The 19,874-nt window shown below is 59.5% G+C and overlaps 1 protein-coding gene across 2 annotated transcripts in view; it reads right to left on the bottom strand.

Moving 5' to 3' along the window:
• The window catches only part of KIF3C (kinesin family member 3C), a 57,021-nt gene extending 50,191 nt beyond the window's left edge, over positions 1-6,830 (bottom strand). For both annotated transcript variants that reach the window (XM_054023923.1, XM_054023924.1), the window contains exon 1: positions 5,195-6,830. In XM_054023923.1, the coding sequence (XP_053879898.1) occupies positions 5,195-6,604 (1,410 nt within the window). In that variant the 5' untranslated portion in view covers positions 6,605-6,830. The remainder of the gene's footprint in view (positions 1-5,194) is intronic.
• Positions 6,831-19,874: the final 13,044 nt, after the last annotated feature.

Here is a 19,874-nt window from a genome sequence, read left to right as displayed (position 1 = left end):
ACAGTACAAATCAGGAGATATAATAGAGGTGCAAACAAGAGGTGCCCTGCTGGCCCACGTCCTGCAGCAGGAGAGGAAGTTGGCACGAAGGGGAGGGAGATGCAGATCCCGCCAGCCTCTGTCCCTGCCTCTCTCATTTCTCAGCAGTGAGAGGACATGGTGGCCCTGGCCAGACACATTGTGTCTCCTGGGGGGGGCGGGGGGAGAGGATTCTATGGAACCAGCTGCTAGAATGAACCCACTTTTGATCACATCAGCGGCATGCCCCGAGACCCCGCAGTCTGGAGGGAAACAATCTCTCTAGTTTAAATATCAGCCCCTGCATCCCCAAACTCACTGTTCTGACTCCCCGCGGACATCATTACTGCAGTTCCTGCACCAACACCCCAGCAGTTACCCTACCCAAGAGCCTCGTTCAGAGAGGTGCTGACATCCCCACAGGAAGTAAAGGCAGCCAAGGGCAAGGTAGCCAACAAGGTGGAGTGGAAGGGGAACCTGAGACTATGGCTAGCCAGGAAGGAGCCCCCCCCCCCCCCCAAGCACTGGGCCACCCTCTTCTCTTAATGCCCCCTACGACCTCAGCTGCACCAGCCAGCGCCCGCTGCCTCCTCTTCGCTGGTGCTGCAAACCTGCCACAGAGCCTGCTCCAGCCCCTTGGCTCCAGCGTAAACCGCTCCGGGACTGGGACCGCTCTCCCCACCACGGGGCTGGGAGCAGCCGGTGCTGCATGGCGGGTCACAGCGGGATGCATGGGAGGCTGGTGGTGCCCTGCACGGAGGCTCAGCATTGCAGTCCAAGGGGGGAGACTGGAGTGTCCCTGAACCACCAGCAGGCGCCGCTGATCTGCGGAGCACATTTCGGAGAGCCCAGCAGGTGAGATTGGCAGTTCCACCTCCGTGAGTCCCACAGCACATGGCACAGCTCATGTCCCAGCCAAAGGGGGTGGCCTCACAGGGCACCTCGCTAGCCAGGGAACACTGTGGGAACATGAGCTGCTGGGCCCCTGTGTGGGCATCGGGGGGGCAGCCCTATGGAATGGGGGAGCACTCCGGGCTGTTCTGCAAACACTGGGACAGGTGGCAGGCCTTCTCCATAGACTCCTAGTGCCCTGCCCGGCGCTCCAGCCCCATGCACATAAAGCTCCTGGTAGTGCCAGCCTCGCCCAGGAGGCAGGAGCCCCCTCCCCTGCACGCCTCACCCCGGCCACCCGTGCAAGCTGCGTCCAAGCCCCCGATTCATGGCTGGCTTCCGAGCTGGAAGCGGAAAATCCTGTTGCGTGGGCAGCGTGTGTAAACCAGACTGCCCCTGTCTGCCTCCTAGGGACGAGGAGCAGCAGCACCCCCAGAGTGAGAGCAGGTGGGAAGTGGGCGCGTAGCTGGAGAGGCCAGGCCAAGGGCACCACACAGCAGCGCTGCAGCCTCCAGCCCAAAGCAGGATGACACCCAGTACACACAGTGACTGAGACAGCAACGGCTGGGCAAGATGGTGGAGAATCCCCCCTCTCCCCCCCATTCCGGGCTGCGTCCTGCCATCGGCCTCCCTCCCACTGAGAGAACTGGAACATTAACTGAGCCAGGCCTACAGGACTGGGCCCAGACCGTGCACAGCTGGCAAGGCGATGGGGGGGAAATGTGATTGTGGGGGCAGGAGGCAGGGAACTAGTTAACAAACAGCCATCAGCATACACCGGAGATCCCAGTGTGGAAATGGGTCTGATGCCAAAATGGGGCCCACTGCGAGAGAGAGACACTGCCAGCGGCCCGGTGCGGCATGGAGGGTCTGCACTGCACCGCTCCCAAAACCCAGGGGTGTTAACAGCCATTATCAGGAGAACAAAGGGCCTGGGGCTGAGCAAGGAAAAGCAGAGCAAAACCAAAGCTCCCCGTAGCGCGGAAGAGGCTGGCAGGGTCACGGCACGCAAGAACGGGGATGCAGAGAGGCTGCCACCCTCTGACACACAATGGCAGGCCCAAGGGTCGAGAGGGAGGGACGTTTCCAGGAGGATTTGCAGAGGCAAAGGATGGCCAGTGCCCGGTTCAGACAGCCTGAACCAGCCTGCGGGGAACCCCTACTCCTCTGTGCAGTCTGAGGGGCACTGCAGAATATTGCAAGGTGTGTGTGTGTGGGGGGGGGGGGGGGGCCTCGCCTGCCTCTGCTCACTCCTGGATGGAATCAGTTCTGGTCAGGTTTAGCTCACAGGCGATCCTTCGGCTGAAGGACTCATGCTTCTGAAATGAGAGCATCTGAATTCTGTCCCTCTAAACCTCTGAGCCAATTCCTGCTTGGACGGCTCCGGCCCAAGGCTTGGTGCATCTTTCCCATTAATACACAGCCTTTGGCCACCCGCCCACTCGGTCCACCCAGGATCTGGAAGGTGAGCGGCCCAGCCCCGTGACTTGGGATTTTGTGTTCACGTCCCTGTGAGGAAGCACTCAAGCTGCAGACACATTAGTGAGCAGCTCAAAGGTCACACAACTTGGGCGCCTAAGAACCAACAGAGCTTGACCCAGGCAAAGTGCAGACCGGGTCCTCAGCAGACCTGGAAGTGCCCCTCTTCCCTGAGCACCTCCTGCTATTCCAGCCCCGTGTGCCACGCCGCCGCCTCCAATCTGCTGATGCATCTCACAGCCAGCCCATAGCTACCCCTGCTCCTCCAGTCTGGGGCTCCCTACCTGCAGCCCTTCCCCCTGTTCCCGGCCTGGGATCCTCCCCCCTCAACACACAGCTGCTCTGCCAATGCACCTCAGCCCTGAGCAGCGGCCCCTCCTCACATACTGGATTACAGGGGAAATGCCGGACCAGTGGCCTTCTCAGTCTAGTCTCTTGCCTCCGGCAGCAGCTGCAACATGATGCTTTAGAGCAACCCCTCAATGTCCCCATGCTAACTGGGCCAGACTGCCCATTGGAGGGGCGATTCCGTCTTGTCCGCTGTGGGGATCACCTGACACCCTTACTATTGATCAGACCCGGCCCCCAGGAAGCCGACACTGCTCGGTGAGATGGTCCTTGCCTTGGGCTACTCCTGCCCAGATAGAGAATAAGGACCCAGAGCAGGCAGAGGTCCCGGTGGGAGAGTGGCAGAGAGCTGCCTTTCTAAGTGGGCGCCTGGGTGCAGCATTAATCCAGTGCTCCATACACAGCACTGACTCTTTGCCCCAGCTGGGTTCTGGAGACCACTGACCCATCACTGTACCTGGGCCCCTTGGTGCCGTACTGACCTGCTGCCACACCCGGACCCTCAGCAGGAGCCCTGACCAGGGGTCCCAATGCCCACGGGCCACAGCACCACTCTGTAAACCCACCAGGCCCTGCGGGATGCTGGGACTGGCCCAAAGGGGAACGTTTCTCTGCATCAAGGATTTTTGCTGATTTCAGCCCAAGCTTCCCACGCGGGGGCTTGGTGGCCGTGGCCTTCAAGAATCCTGCCCAAATACACCCCGGTCCCCACAGCTACCCCCAGGGGGAAAGCAGCAGCTCCTCCAAAGAGATCACACCTAACATTCACGTCTGCTACACGGGGCTGTCAGGAGTTAATGAACCACACCAGCGTCCTCCGGCGCATAGGGCGTTAACCCACCAGGAAACACACCTGATCCTCAACCCCACTCCAGGCCCCAAACGCACCCCGCCGTCCCCTCCACGCCCATGAGAGGCAACAACAGAAACACACAGCCAAGGGTCCGGAGAAACCAGCGACAATAACATCCTCCATCTCCCAGAGGCAGCAAGGGGAGGGGGCAGCCTGCGGGGACCTGCACTGACAGTCCAGCGCTTGCAGGGGTCTCCATCCCAGACATTTAGGGTGGGGGGTTTGGGTGGCAAAGCCCTTGCCGGGTGGGGGTGCTCGGCCCTCATACAGGCACACTGGTGCGCCGCTCTCCAAAAGGCTGGGCTAGGTGCCCGGGAAGAGGTAACGCTTGTACCAGAACCACGGGCACCAGTAGCCGGTTCTAGGGAGGGTGCGGCATGGGAGGGCCAGACTCCAATTCCCCATTAGGGTAAGCAGGGGTGGCTGCATGGGAGTTAATGGAGGGGCACTGGGCCAGGCCTCTGGCCTGGGGATTCTGTCCAAACATGAATCAGAGGAAGTCGTGGGAGAGCAGCTGTGATTTAAAGGACCGAGCATGGGGCTGAGAGTCAGGACTCCTGGGTTCTTTCCCCAGCTCTAGAGCAGACTTGCTCTGTGACCTTGGGGAAGTACATGCCTCAGTTTCCCCAGCTGGAGGCGATGGTATGGCACCCCCTTGGCAGTGATGTGAGCGCTCTGGCTGGAATGTGCTAGCTGTACTAAGCTTAGAAAGCACAGACTGGGGTAGGCCCCTCCAAGGTGCTCTCCAGGGCTCTGCCAAGCGCTGCATGCATTGGGGGTGAGCGCTGTATGTCAGACCATGAGCCACGCCCCAGATACACTGGCCCAGCCTCGGGCTCCCACGCAGCGACAGTAGCTCTTGCTCTCAAACAGAGCATCACAGTCCAGCAGCAATGGAGCCAACCCGGAGTAAAATGAAACCCCCTCCCACTTCCTGGCTGCTCCGTTCTGTGGGCGAGGGGAGGTCAAGCAGAGGGTGAGGGGGGGATATAATGTGTGGAGAACCACCGGGGTTCTCAGGCTCCAGCAGGGGTGGGGCACTGGTGCCCTGAAGAGGCGCGATGCTGCGATTGGTCTGCCGCTCCTTGCTCGCAGACCAGTTACGGACCTGCTGAAAGGAAGGACGGAAGACAATAGGGAGGCTTTTGGAACCGTGGGCTGCAATTGGTTGTCATTGTCCCCCAGGCTCTGCTGGCCCATGCGTATCTGGGAGGTCACCTCCATGATCCTGGGTATGAATTCGCAGTATCACTGGAGCATACAACCACTGCAAACAGCTTTGTCATGTGGCGGGGACCTAGCCGAGGATGCCAAACTCATCCCAGGGATGAGCAGTCACTGCCAGACTGCTCTCCCCTCCCCCCGGCCCCTCCCAGCCAGAGGCAAGCGAGGAAGGCAGGGCCTGGCAGCCAGTGGCCAGGATACTCTAAAGGAATCTATGGCAGGACAGCACATAAACACACAAGCTCCCACAGTGCAATGCTGCAGGTGCACTACCCAGCGTGGGCTGAGGATGTAGTGCATCAGGAAGGCTAGTGAAACCGGACCCTCTCCCAGCTTGACCATGCAAACCCTTGGTGGTGCAGCGAGCACAGAGACACTTACCTTGTACTTAATGGCCAGTAACTCAGTGGCTTCTTGCTCCTTCCTCAGATCCTCTATCATCTTCTCCTTCTCCTCCAGCAGCTTCTGCTTCTCCTCACTCACCAGGCTGTGGTCATCCTGAATGGCCGCCTTCTCCTCTTCCAATCTCTCCTTCTGCTCCTTCAAGTAACTCTCCATGTTCTTCTCCAGGCCGTCGTCATTGTCCTCCTCCCCTTCGGCCTCTGTATTGCCCTCTCCATCCACCACCTTCTTCCTTCGGCTGTTTCTCCTTCTCTTCTTGCTCAGCATCCCTCGCTTCTCCAGCTGGGCTTTCAGCCGGATGATCTCCTCCTGGAACTCCCGCAGCAGGGTGTCCTTCGGGTCCTCGTTGACCCTCGGCTTATTCTTAATGTTCTTCGCCCTGTTGGCAAACCTGAGGGTGGACAAGCTCTCGTCGTAGCTGTGAGAGGCGGGGCCTAGGGTGGCCACCATGATGGTCTTGGCATTGCCACCCAAGGAGTCCTGCAGGAGGCGAGTCAGCTTGGAGTCTCTGTAGGGGATGTGAGTGCTTTTGCCATCGACCAAGGCAGAGATGACGTTGCCCAGAGCGGAGAGGGAGAGGTTAATCTTGGAAGCCTCCTTAGGCCTCTCTCCTGGCCCCCCCATTTTGCTCTGGCGCTCGCTGCCTGCCAAGTCCACCAGGTTGAGCTTGCCCACCCGGATGTGGTCCTCTCCATCCAGGCCGGTCTCGCTGCACTCCACCGTGATCACAAAGATGGCGTGGGAGCGGGAGCTGTATTCATTCATGTTGGTGCTGCCCACCGATCGGGTCTGGTTGCCCAGGTTCATGACATGCTCGATCTCCTTGACGTTCTTGGTCACGAACGAGGAGAGGTCTTTGATGTAAACTCCCGTCTCGGGGTTCTCCTTCAGCTCCAGTTTCTTGCTCTGGTCCTTCGCCAGGAGGTCTCGGATCTCCTCTTGGTAGATCTCCAGGTAGGAGGCCCTCACTAGGTACTGCTGGTTCTGGGACCGGGAGATGTGGGTGAAGATGTGCTCAAAGGAATTGGGGACGATCCCTCTCTTCTCTGAGTCCGTCCAGGCCCCTTGCATAGTGTAGGTCTTCCCGGTGCCCGTCTGGCCGTAGGCGAAGATGGTCCCGTTGAATCCTTGCAGGACGGAGTCTATCAGGGGCCTGACGGTCTCGTCGTACAGGTCCGCCTGCTTGGAGCTGGCGTCGTACACGGCGTCGAACGTGAAGGTCTTCGCCAGCTCCCCGGGGGCGGCCTTGGGGTTCCGCAGGGTCACTTGCCCCAGTTTCACGTCCATCTCCAAGATCCTCTCGTACCCGGCCGCTTCCTCCTTCCTGTTCATGGGGCGGCAGCGGGCCACCACCTTCAAGGCCTCGCTGGTCTTGGGTCTGTTGGCCATGGTGAGCCCCCGGCCCCTCGCCGCTCTCGGCCCGTGGGCTGGGGCGGGCTGTGTGCGTCCCCCTGCTGCGGTGGCTGCTGCCGTCCCTTGCCCCGGCGTCTCTGGAGCGGGGGTGTCACTGGGCGCAGGCCCCCGGCAGCATCCCCGGCCGCGCCGCAGCCCCCCCGTGGCGGGGCATCCCGGAGCCGCCCGCGGGCCGGGGCGCGGGGAGGGGCGCCGGGCGGAGAGCCGGGGCTGGGGGGCGGCTCGAGACGCCTCGCTCGCTGGTGGCCCCGGGCCGGGGCGCCCCGCGGGGCCGGGCAGCGGGCGGGCGCTCAGCGGCTCGGGGGGCTCCGGGGTCGGGATCGCCTCGCCCGCCCCTGCGCCGGCGGCTCATTCATTGCAGCGCAGCCGCTGCGTGTGCGCGGCGCGGGGAGGAAAACAGAGGCGGGGGCCGGGGGGGGCGAACAGCTGATTCGCTGGCGGGAGAGAGACGAGCAGCGACGCCCGCCCAGCCCCGGCATGCCGGGAGGTGTAGTCCTGCTCGGCGCCTGGCCCCTCTCCCTCGGGCAAGCACTGCTGGGGGGCGGCTCACACCCGGGGGCTACCCTCGCCCGGCCCAGCCAGACCGTGTCCTGGGCCAAGGGGAGCAGCCGCCTGGGGGCTGGCCCCTCTCTGCTCTGACCTGCCATTTGCACCAGGCTCCAGCCCCCAGGCCCTGGGCCTGGCACGCTAGAGGGTGGGGAGCCCCCCGCTAGCCCCCGCTGGAGAACTGGGACATCCTCGGAGCGACGCCTCACTCAGCCCGGGCGGTGCCCGGACCAGCGGGGTCGGCAGCAGAGCGGGGGGGACACTGGCGAGGGCTCCCCTGCCCAGCTGAAATCTCCACGGCCGGGTTAGGTGGTGTGGAGCTGTTCACTGATCACTCAGGGCAAGAGCTTAGCTTTATTCTGTGCCCAGTTCCCTGCCGATTGGTGGTGCATAACCCTAGGTGCCCCCCCCCCCGCCCCCAGACTGTCTGTCGGTCTGGGAAGCTCAGTCCTTAACGGCACAGTTCCTAATACCACAGGTAGTGGCTGCAAAGGAGCCCATCCGCGTGCACGCCCAAGCTCTGGGACCATGCCCCCACTGACACTGACCCCTGAGTGCTGTGGGGTGTAGTGGAGGGCAAAGGGAGGGGTTGAAGGGCCCCCAGCTGATAAGATGTTCACCCTGGCAGGGTAGGAACTCAATGAAGACTCCAGCCAAAGATACCACGGTGGGACGGGGTGTTGTAGTGATTTCTTTATATAGATGGTTGCTGGGGTTTCCCAAGCTAATGCTGGGCTCCCTTGTCCCCTAATAGTTTCCCCTGGTTTTATACCCACAGTCGGTGCCTGGGGATGGGGAAGCATAGCCTGCCTCATGACCACCTCCCTGTGGCCAGTGTTAATTAAGCACCAGGTTCAGACTTGGCTCTGATCAGATAGAAGGGCATTATGAGGACGGGTAACAGAGTGAGCAGGGAGTAAACACAAATGGAGATGCCCATGAATGTACCTGTACATATGGAGGAGAATACTCCTGGTCTTCCGCTGCTGGAAGAAGAAATTCAGAATTTAGAGCAGATAATAATGAGACATAACATTGAAACACCTAAATGAATTGTGGGGTAGTTTCTGTGGGTGCCCCTCAGAGCCCCCTTCTGGACAGATTCAGAACTGCTCAACTGTGTGTCACAGGCTCTATATGGTGCACCGTTAAGGGAGATTTCCTTTCTTCCAAAGTGCTGGAGGCTTATGCTTTTGGAAGGACTGCACTCTGTCGCCCTGTCTCGATGAAGTGCCAGGGGACGATGGTGAGCAGCAGAACAGAATTCATTTGTTACTCTGCACTTTTATTTCTAAGGGGCCCACGTGTAAAGGTATGAACCTGCCTCACAAAATGCTAAACAAAGGCAGTAATTTCAAACAGGCAGCTAAACCAGCTGAACTCGCCCGGCGAGGTCCCCTGGCAGCCCTGCACAACAGCAACAATCACGTTCATACTCCGGCTTCGCTTAAATGTACACAGCCCCTTCCACTCACAGCCTTGACAGGAGAGCTGGAAAAGACCTGGGAGTGTCCCGACAGGTGTGCAGGGCCGTGTCTCCCTCCCTCCTGGGGCTGAGTCACAAAGCAGCTATAAACCCCAGCACTGGAGCAGATGATACCAGTCAGCTCTGTGTCTTGGGGAACCAGGGCGCAGTATCCAGCCTGACTCATGAAAGACACCCCCACCTCCCCGCACACACACACCAGCCTCTGCTTGAACCAAAACCGCTCAGAGAAAAGACGCAGAGTGAAGGGCGCTGGGAGACACACCTAGACCCCTCCTGACAAGGGTGACAACATTAAGGCATTTCCATTAAGCATACAGAATGGAGAGCAGAGAACCGCACTGAACTCTGGGAGCAGAAAAGCAGGGAAGCACTGCATCATGGGGGATCTCTGCTCCAGGTATTAATGAACCTGCCTGCACACACCCAGCACAGCTAGGGTGACCAGATCGCAAGAGTGAAATATCAGGACACATTGGTCGAGCGGGGGGGGGGGGGGGGGGGGGAAGAGACAGACACAGGTGCATAGCCCAACCGGAGCCAGAAGGAAGCACACTGGTCCGCCTGGTCCTGTGCTACCAGCGTGCCCCTTCCTGTTGGGGGTGGGCCCATGCTGCGCCACACAGCTCCCCTGCCCAGCGCCCCCTGGATCCACTATGTCCAGAGCCCCCCTACACCACAAATGCACAGTGCTGTGCACGCACACCCCGCCCAGCGCCCCCTGCCAGTGCCACAGCCCCTCCACAGCTGCCCAGCACCCCACACAGAACCTCCCACTCGCTAGTTTCCCAATACACACAGATTTCCCCTCCCTCCCAGTGCCCTTCCCCACAGCCCCACCACCACAACTACACAATACCCCACACAGACCCGCACTGTCCAGTGCCATGACACACACAGATCTCCCCCACTGCCCAGCACCCCCCAAGGCCCCCACTGTCTAGCACCCCAAAACACACAAACCTCCCCCACTGCCCAGCGCCCTTCACACCTCACAGCCCAGCACCCACACACACCTCCCAGACACTCACTCCATCACACCCTGCCCCCTTCCCTGGCCGCACTCACCAGCCCTGCTGGGCGGTCTCTGGCTCCTAGGGTGAGAGCGGCGAGGGGGGTCTCCAGACTCTCCATGTGCTGCTCCCGCCACAAGCGCGAGCTCCGTGGCTCCCATTGGCCGGGAAAAGCACCAATGGGAGCTGCTGGAGCCGTGGAGTGGGGCTTGCAGGCGCCAGCAGCACACAGAGCCCCCCCCATCCTAGAGCCAGAGGGACCTGCCAGGGGACGAGGTGAGGAGTCCCGGCGGGGCTCACCTGGGGCGGCTCCCATCCCAGGAAGCATCCGGCAGGCTGGTCCCTCTGGCTCCTAGGGTTGCAGGTTGGGTCGGGTGAGGGGGGCGGTGCTCCTGCCAGTGGGCGGGCACCGGGAGCTGCCCCAGGAAGCGGTGAGCGGCGGTGCTGCGGTCCCGGCTGCGATCTGGACGGTCCCCGATATCGGAACAAAGGGCGTCACGACCGATGTAAGGTCGGGACGCGGGACAAGTCCGATAATATCGGGACGTCTGGTCACCCTAAGCTCAGTAATTATCAGACCAATTCTAGTAATGAATCCTTAATTGATATCCAAATACTGAAGCAGCCTAGTTGCATTGTGAGCTCCCTGGAAGAAAACACCACCCATAGCCAAGAGGGATCAGCTCCTATTGTCTAGTCTAAAGAAAACCCTTGAATCATCAGCTTACCTATAAACAAATCTAGTGTTCTCCCTTCAACCATTGTATTTACTCTACAAACCCCCCTACCTACGCCCAAGTCAGTATTCTGATGCAGGGACCCAAACTATGCATCAGTTCCACTGGAACTCCATCTTCTCCTGACTGATCGTGCTGGGGGCTCTGCCTGTCTCCAGCATTCGGGACCCTCAGCTACCACCATCATCTGGGAACCCCGACCAGTTCAAGCCTCATGGAGTGGGTGAGATCCCCCCTCTTTCTCTCTCTCGGTTTTCCTTTCTACCTTAGGTATTAACCTTTAATCATGTATGTTATGTTGGTTTAGACTCTCCTTGTGTAGTTATCATTATCATTCAATAAATAACTTTGATGGTTAAGCTGGTTGCTTCTCTCTCGCTCTCTGAACTTTACTCTTTTGTGTTTTTAGCTTCCCCCATTCACGCTACAGCAACGCTTCTTTTACCTAAGCTAAAGATCCCTGCAGCACCCAAAATACTGTGGGGTTTGCTCATCAAGTGGGTTACTGCCAGTACAATTGTGACGGGAAAGTGGGATAGGGACGTGCTAAACCTGTGGCATATAAGGGTGGCAGCTTGAAAATGCTGCTTGACCCGCTCTGCTCAGTATGTGTGGGTGGGTGGGTGTTCATCTGGTTCTGGAGGAACCCAGCCCTGGGGAACCTAGGTCCTGCAGGGTAGCCCCATTGGGAGGGGACTTGCAGAAGGGAGGAGTAGAGCTCCGTATGAGAACACAAGCAATACATTGATAGAATTACAGACACCCCCCGCCACCGGAGGAGAAACCTTAATAAATGAGCATACCCCAAAGTAATGGGCAAATCTGGTAGCACAGAAGGTTGTGGGTTCTTTGCAGCTGCTGGCAGGGGTAGAGTAAACACCCACAGAATCACTACAACCTTCCAAGTCTCTAATCCAGAGTTTCTCAACCTGTGGGTCAGGACCCCAAATTGGGCCCCCAGCATGGGCAGCATGTGAATCGCAGGCTGGGGGAGGCTAGCCCCCCTTCTGCCCAAAGCTCCCCTCCCCCAGCCTATGGTACCCGCCGCCCATGGTCCCCAGAATGTTTCAAAAGTCACGTGGCAGCTCCTGTCCCATGGGGCTGGCTGGGCTCGCCTCCCGGCTCTGCAAGCTCTGGGCTCCCAGCGCCACTCGGGTTTGGCCCAGCCGTCATGATGACGGGAGTGCTGGTAGGCCAAATGCCACCCCATGAGCCAGGTCACAGCTCCACTCACATCAACTTGGCCCAGTCAGGGGGCCGGGGCCAAACTGAGCGGTGCTGCAACCTGGGAGGTTGCAATGCCCAGAGCAGAGAGCCAAGCCCAGCAGCCCCACAGCACAGGAACTGCAGGAGCTGCCACTGTGGGGTGAGTGCCGGGCAGCACCCAACCCTCCCCCCCGCGCACCGGGGAAGGGGGGGCAGGACCTGACCGAAACCACCCCAGGGCCTCCACCCCAGACTATTCACTGGGTCACGACAGGCTGTAAACATTTACAAATGGGTTCTGAACCCAAAATCTATCCACCTCTGCCCTAGGGGCCAGTGCTGGATTAGTCCCTTCAGGGCTTTGTTCCTAGCTCAGTTTTCAAGACCCAAGCAGATCTAAAAAGAACAGGAAGTTTCGGATGCAAGAGTGCTGGAACAATTTGTGTAGTGGGGGTGCTGAGAGCCATTGAACCCAACTGTAAACCCTGCATATACTGGAAACCACTTCAAGCCAGGGGGTGCCTGAGCACCCCTCGTTCCAGCACCTATGTTTGGATGCCTAGAAGTACCAAACCCAATCCTCTGTCACTTCAGGTCACACTTATGACTTGCTGGCCAGGGCCACCCATTTCTGGTCCATCAGAGGACACCAGCTTACACCCGCTGCCATCTAACAAAGTGACTCCTTTGGTTAAAGTTAGAGAGGTCAGTGCCTTGGCACTGAAGGTCCTGTGTTCAAACCACCCAGGAGAGGAGGGACGTAACAGGGACTTGGAACTCAACGCCTCTCGTCCTTGTCTTGGGGCAGTCCCATAAAAAGTCACAGAATGGCTCTGTCCAATCGCTTCGCCCCTTCTCAGAACAGGCGTGCCCCAGAGCAATGATTTGCTTTGAAACCCACCCCCCATCTCGCCGATCTGCCTGGCCCTGCCCCTGGCGGGATGTCACTGAGGCAGTGCAGCCCTTGCAAAGATGGGCGGGCCGGGAGACGGAGATTCTGCTTTCACACCCGCATCCTTGTAGGAATAACGTCGGTGCTTTGTGGGGCACATGGTGAATGGCTCGGGAGGTGGATTCAACGGCCTGTGGTTAATCAAGTCTCAGCAGCCGCCCACTCCCAAGAATTGGAGATTATCCCTTAATTAATTAATTAGCGTCGTTAGTTGGCATACATGCGGCTTGCTCGTTTAATCCCAGCCATAAGCCTCCCTGAGAATTCTGCCTGGAGCAGCCCCCTCGCTGGGGTCGGGGCTAGAATCTTGGCTGCTGCGTGGGGTCCTTCCGCCTGACTGGTCTGGGCCCCTGGGAACCGGCTGGATTCTCTCGGGCAGAAAGCGCTCGGCCTGCGCTGGCATGTCCTTCGTGTGCTTCAGCTGGGCAGGGGGGCAGCGGCGGGCAGAGACTGCCCCCAGGATCCGGCAGCGAGGGAAAGGATTCGGGCGCTGAATAACGGAGGGCGGAGGGGACGGGCTGCAGAGGAGGGAGCCCCGGCACCGGGAGAAAGGGCTCGTGGGACGGTGGCAGAGAAAGGGCCTGCAAAGGGGCCGGGGGGGAGGACCAGCTCCAGCAGTGCTGCCCTCCAGTCCCAGGCACTGCTCTCACCCTCCCCCCAGGTCACTTGACCCCGCTCATGCAATCAAACCACGGCTGGCTTGGCACAGCCCAGCCCCAAGCCGCCCCAGGAGATGGACAGGATCACCAGCCCCCGTTTTGCACGGGGATGACTAAAGCACAGAGAGGGGGAAGCAGTTTGCTCCCCAAGGTCACACGGGGAATAAGGGGAAGAGCCATGATTAGACGTCGGGGAGTTTTGGCTAGGCTGGGCTCCCCGCGGTGCCACGGCTGGAGCAGCTGGCTGGCTGGCTTGTGTCAGGACTGAGGACTTGCAGCCGCGCCTGCCCAGTCTCTGCACACAGCTGAGCCGTCGCAGGGCCGTCCCATTGACCCCTCCGCCTGGCAGACCCAGGAAGCCAGCCAGCCTGCTCCTAAGGCCAACAGCAGAGCTCTGCCTGCTCAACACACATGCCTGCAGCTCAGTGAGGTAACCAGCCTTGCTCCAGGCCTGATCCTGCCTGGTCCCCACCCTTCCTCCTGCCCTGCTCAGTCTGCTCTAGTCCTGCTTCCCTACTGGCTTCCTGACCCCCGGCTCCAGCCACTAGGCCTGGCCACCCGCATCCCGGGGTGTGCCAGGGTGCCTGGACTGAACATGGGAGTGGGGGACCAGGAACCTCTGAGTTCAGGCCTTGGGCCTGCTCCTTGGGGGGCCTTGGGCAGGTCACTCACCTCCCTGGGTCCCAGTTTCCCCAGCTGGAAAATGGAGACACCCCGGCCCGATTCTCAGCAGGGGGGATGTTTGTGCTAATTAGCTAACAATGGGCACGTGCTTGGAGCCTGCAGAAGCACCAGGGGCCTCCATTGCTGAAGCCAGCCGAGGGGCTGAGCTCGGCCAATGGGTGCTGGTCCCTCGGAGAGGATTGTCACTGCCTGCGGGGGCTCCCTGCCCTTCCCTGGGGACCTCCCGGGGCGGGTGAGGCATGTTGGCAGTGAGAGATGGGGGAGGGGATTAGTTTGTCCAGGGGCTGCCTGTGCTGCACCCGTTCTGCGGGCAAGCAGGGGCCTTAGCTCTCCAGGCGTGAGCACAGCATCTCCTGCCATAGCACTGGAGGGAGGGCCCAGCAGATACAGCCTGGGCCATGAGCACCGACCCCGTGGGTGTCCTGGGGCTCAAGCACCCAGGGGACAAAAAATAGGGGGTGCTCAGAGCCCACAGACCAGGGCGCCGCTCTGAGGCCCCGTCCCCACTCTGCCTCTTCCCCCGCTGTTCGCTCCTCTCTGCCCCCTCCTCCCCTCCCTCGCCCCAAGGTAGGAGGGGGCAGAAGGGAGTGAGTGGCAGGCTGCAGACCCTCGGGGAGGGGAGGAGCGAGCGGCGGGCGGGCGCGGGAGAGTCTCAGGGGAGGGGGCACAGCGGGGGCGGGAAGAGGCCAAAGCAGGAGCGGGGCCTTGGGGCGGAGCAGGGTGTTGGGAACGTGAAATCTGATGGTGCAGCGCAGAGTTGGGGTCTTGAGACAGAGCGAGAGGCAGGGACTATTGTGCCAGACGTGTGGCCAGCTGGGAACACGAGCGGTGTGGCTGTGCTGCCACTCGTGTGCAGGTGCCAGGATGGACCATGCCCGCTCCTGCTCTAAAGTGAGTACTTGCCTTAGCTATTAGGCACGGGGGACAGGGGAGCAGTTCTGGTCGTGCTTAGTAGCAGGCAGTGTTACTGGGATGAAGTGGGAATTTTTTGTAATACTTTTATGAATCCTATGTGTGCCTCAGTTTCCCCCATAATCGCATTGTTACCTAGTGTGAGCAAAAGGTTTAACACAGCTCCTGGGACAGCACAGGAGACAGGTGTGTGTGTGTGTGATCTCCCTGGCTGGGTGGAATGAATAGTCATTAAGGAAGGGACTGAAAGGGACCCAGATCAAGGGTCCAGAGCAGGGGTCGGCAACCTTTCAGAAGTGGTGTGCCGAGTCTTCATTTTATTCACTCTACTTTAAGGTTCCGTGTGCCAGTCATACATTTTAACGTTTTTAGAAGGTCTCTTTCTATAAGTCTATAATATAACTAAACTATTGTTGTATGTAAAGTAAATAAGGTTTTTAAACTGTTTAAGATGCTTCATTTAAAATTAAATTAAAATGCAGAGCCCCCCGGACTGTTGGCCAGGACCCGGGCAGTCTGAGTGCCACTGAAAATCAGCTCGCGTGCCGCCTTTGGCCCACGTGCCATAGGTTGCCGACCCCTGGTCCAGAGCGACAAAGCAAGGCCAATGAGAGTCACACTGGGCAGAGGGGGTGGTGAACTCAGCATGGCCCTGCCTGAGAACAAAGGCCAGCCATGTGGAGCAGAGATTACGGGCAGGCTCTAGGAAGCCTGGAGCGCTCTCTGCTGGGGCTGGCTAAGGAGGTCAGAGAGAGACAGAGCCTGAAAATGAAGGTCACTAAAAGCCTGGCTGATGAAGTGCTCTGGGCTGCCCAGAATGGACGATGCTTTAACCTTTATTTCTCTGTGCTGCTAACCTAAGGACTTCCCATGCCATGTGCCGACAAACGACCAGATCCCACTGTGCTTTGGAAGCCCGGCTGGGTGTCCCAGACCCTGCCAGTACTGGCTGGGGAGCGGTAGTCCCTGAGGAGTGGACCAGTCTCTGGCCAGGAGTCTGGATGAGCAGAGCTCGGCGTGAACCAGGAGGGCTGGAAGCCAGGGGCTCAGGCGAGGAGGCGCAGAGGCAGCGGGGCTGACCCTGAAGGAAGAGGGAGACCCTTTGGGGGTCTGACACACTGGCAGGGCTCCTCCAAGGCGCTGTTTAAAAGCTGGAGCGTAGCACCGAGTCAGGGGAGCCAGGAAAGTTACACACACGCTGGCTGGTCCAGTCTTCCATCGACATTCCGGTCCTTCCGGAACCTGGAGCCACGCAGCACCAGAGCATTCACTAAGTCCCACTCGGTTAAAGCAACCGATCAGAAAGGCCAGCAAGAGATGAGCGCCCTGCCTCCGTCCACAGAGCAAGGAGGGCATAGCCCACAATGCAATGGGCTCCACTGCAAGGGACAGTGTGCAGTTTGCCTCCCTCATGGCAGCAGCGTCTGCTATCGGCCCAGCACCTTTGCACGGGCTGTCGAGACATAGGTCCAGAAGCTTGGATCTGCAGCACAGAGCAGGACTGTAATTGCTGGGAGCGCCGAGCTCATCTCATCAGTGCCCGGGCTCGTTCCCTGCTGTGTGACTCCTGCGCCAGGTGCTGCACACTTCTCCCTTCCGCCTACAGGGCGGAGTATGCTGGGAAACGGGCTAGCAAGCCTGAGTCTGGCTGTTCAGAGGGCACCGGAGCGGTGCCCTGTGGCATTTCTGGCTCCCCTCCTGGTGCTTAGAACAGCAACGGCGCTGCTTGGAATCCTCTTTCTGTGCCCATTTCTCTGGCTGGCACAAGTTGTTATTGTAGGGTTGCTGGTAAATGCCTGATCGCACACACTGGGGCCTGTGCGGAGCCGGGGGCTGCACACAGGGGCCCCAGTGAGCCTTGTTTATAAACATTCCTGCGGGAAGCTAGCGCAGGGCAGGACAGGTGGTCGTATGAAGTCCTGAAGTGCCAGGTTATGGCCCAGACATGGTGGCTGACTGGCTGTGAGGTACATACAGCCTCAGCGCTGGCGGAGATGCTGCCAGGCATTGGGCAGCCAGAGACGGTGACACGGGCACTTGGTATATGGAGCTGCCAGCTGGTGGAGCAGAGCGGCTGGCTCAGCAACGGGAATTAAACCAGGCCAGAGAGCGTCCTCCTTCCCTTGGAGCAGAACCGTCACAGCAAGGGAACCAGAACCAAACCAGGACCTCCCAGCCTGGGGCCCAGCCCAGCCCCTTGACAAATGGCCTGCAAGTCCGGCCTGTCTAGACACAGGTGTTGTATTCCTTCCAGCCCTGCCCTCCCTCGTCACTCCACCACCAGAGTGCGGCCATACCAGGCAGCCAACTCCCAGCCCCTGTGCAGTCTTGGGGTCATGCTCCCTTGTGCCCTTCTTCAGCGGGCTTCCCCTGGGAGCCGGCGCATCCCTGCCACCAGGATACATTAGTGGTAGCTGCCAAGAGAGGAGAAGCTTTCCCCACAGCCTGGCATTTTGGTGGAATCAGGCCAACCCCAGGATTGGAACCAAGATGCTTTTACCAGATACCTTTGCTGCCTCGCTCAGTTGTCACGTCACGTGCACGCTAACTTAGCTGAGTCGCCTATCCCGCCTTGCCTCCCTAGGAACAGAGGGCAGGTCCCAGTGCTGCAGGCCGGCACGACCGAGCACCTTGGATGGGCCCTGGTGCAGCAGGCAGGAGCACAGGCTGGCACCAAGTGCTTTGGATGGGCCAGCTGGCACGGTGCTGTAGTGGAGAGACAATCCGAGCTGATAGCCCTGCTCTGTGCCAGTGTCTCAGACATAGTCATTCTGCTGGGTGCCAGGCTCCCCTACCCAATGGAGTCTCTCGCCCACAATGAAGGATACAATACACAGACAAACCCCTGAAAAGGCGTCCACAAAGTTCACTGATTGACGCAGCCTGATCCGCGGTCTGTCACCCCCAGCTCACGCTCCGACTCGGGTTTCTTCCGGCTCTGTTTCTCTGTAAAGTGGGGCTAATTCCACTGCGGGGTTGTGAGGGTTGATTCATGGTGGTAAAGCAAAGCAAGCAGCATCAGCTCCTGTCTGGCCACCTATTATGTGCGGCCCCCCGGTCCCCCCGGCCCCAGGTGATTCCTGCGCTAGAGACCTCAAAGGAACCAGGGACCACGGAAGTGACGGCATCTCACCAGCAGGTGTCAGCGCAGCACAAGACGAGGGCTGGCGGGCCTGGGGAGCCAGGTGCTCCCCTAGGGATGGGCCTGTCGAAGGCGTCCCCAGCTCTGGCCATCAGCCTCCGATTATAAGTCGCAGAGGCCCCCGCACACCCCACACCTGCAGCACAAGAACGAGGAGCCCAGAAGCTAAAGGATGCTTGCAGGCCATGCATGGGGGAGCGGAAGCTACGTGAAATGAGCTGGGTTGGGGCCTCAGGCCAGAGCTTAGCGTATGGGCATCCACATGCCAACAGGCACCTCGATGCCAAAGGGCTGGAGGCTGGCGGTGCTGCTGAGCCGAGCTGCGGCCTGCAACTGACACAGTTGAGAAGAAGAGCAAACTCCAGCCGTGACCCGAGCAGAGTGGGAAGGGCTGAATGACACTCGCATGGGGCAGAGGTGCTCTGTGAATTAGACTCATCTGCCCTCCCTTTTCTCTCTCCTTCACATCACTGCACTTTACCCCAAGCTAGGGTTGCCAGGCGTCCAGTCGAAAAAGGACCCTGGCCGCTCTAGTCAGCACCGTGGGTACCACGGCCAATGGGAGCTGCGGAGATGGTGCCTACGGACAGGTGTAACGCGTGGAGCTGTCTGGCTGCGCCTCCGCATAGGAGCCGGAGAGGAACGAGCCAGCCATTTCCAGGAGCCACCTGAGGTAAGCTCTGTCCGGAGTCCGCACCTCAAACCCCCTCCTGCACCCCAACACCCTGCCCCAGCCTGGAGCTCCCTCCCACACCCCAAACCCCTCATCACCAGCCCCACCCCAGAGCCCCCACCCCCAGCCTCGGGGGAAGAGGTGGGGCGGGGCCAGGGCCCCTGGGGAAAGAGGAGGGGCCTCAGGGGGAAGGGCACGGTGGGGGTGGTGGGCTTGGGGGGAGGAGGGGGAGCATCAGAGGAAGGGGTGGAGCCTTGAGGGGAAGAGGAGGGGCCTTGGGGGAAGGGGCAGGGTGGGGGTACGGCCTTGGGGGGGAAGAGGAGGGGCCTTGGGGGAAGGGGCAGGGTGGGGGTATGGCCTTGGGGGGGAAGAGGGAGGGCATCATGGATGGGGCGGGGCTCCCCACTTTTGGGAAGGCTTGGCCGCCCCTAATTCCTACCTTTTGTTTCCTATCTTTTAAGCAGTTGCTGATCCATGAGAGGACCTTCCCTCTTAGCCCATGACCGCTTCCTTTGGTGAGAGACCTTGTCAACGGCTTTCTGAAAGTCCAAGTTCCCTCTATCCATTGGCTCGCCCTTGTCCACGTGCTTGTGCAAACAGTGGTGCTCCTCTAGCACCTCGCTCCTCCAGGGGCCCCACTGATGGAGGGTTTCTGATGTACTTAAAAAAATTGTTGCTGTTCATTTTTGTGTCCTTTGCTAGTTGCTCCTCATATTCTTTTTTGGCCTTGGTCCTTTCTCTTTTCCGCCACAGAATTTGAAGACTAATTGTTAAAGGAAGTTAAAGAATGTCCTTCTTAGAGGATGCAGTTAGATGGTCACGGCTCGAGAACTTCCCTCTGGGTCCCCCCCATCCTCCCAAAGCAGAAATTTGGTCTCAGCACTGAGTCATGACCACACTTGCCTAAGCTCACCCAGCAAGTCAGTGCAGAGTCAGGAATAGAACCCAGGAGTCCTGATTATCAGCTCTCCCCACCCCCACTGTAACCACGACAACCCTTCCAGTGACAGGTGGCTTGCAGAGCAGGTTCCTCCATACACTGGGTACTGACCTCCATTCTTATGATTTCGCTGTGATGGAAGATGATGTGTTCTGGGGCTCGAAGAGTTAAGTGACTTGCTGGGGGACAAGTTCCTAATGCTGGGCTATGCCCCATTTAACACTGATGGAGGAGCCAGGGACAATGGAGTATGTGTCTGGGGAGAAGCAGAGAGAGGAGAGGCCAGCGCTGGAGGA

Source organism: Malaclemys terrapin, chromosome 3, assembly GCF_027887155.1.
Source record: "Malaclemys terrapin pileata isolate rMalTer1 chromosome 3, rMalTer1.hap1, whole genome shotgun sequence".
Taxonomy (NCBI): Eukaryota; Metazoa; Chordata; order Testudines; family Emydidae; genus Malaclemys; species Malaclemys terrapin.
The sequence above is the reverse complement of the archived record's forward strand: the minus strand, read 5'-3'. Positions and strand labels throughout refer to the sequence as shown.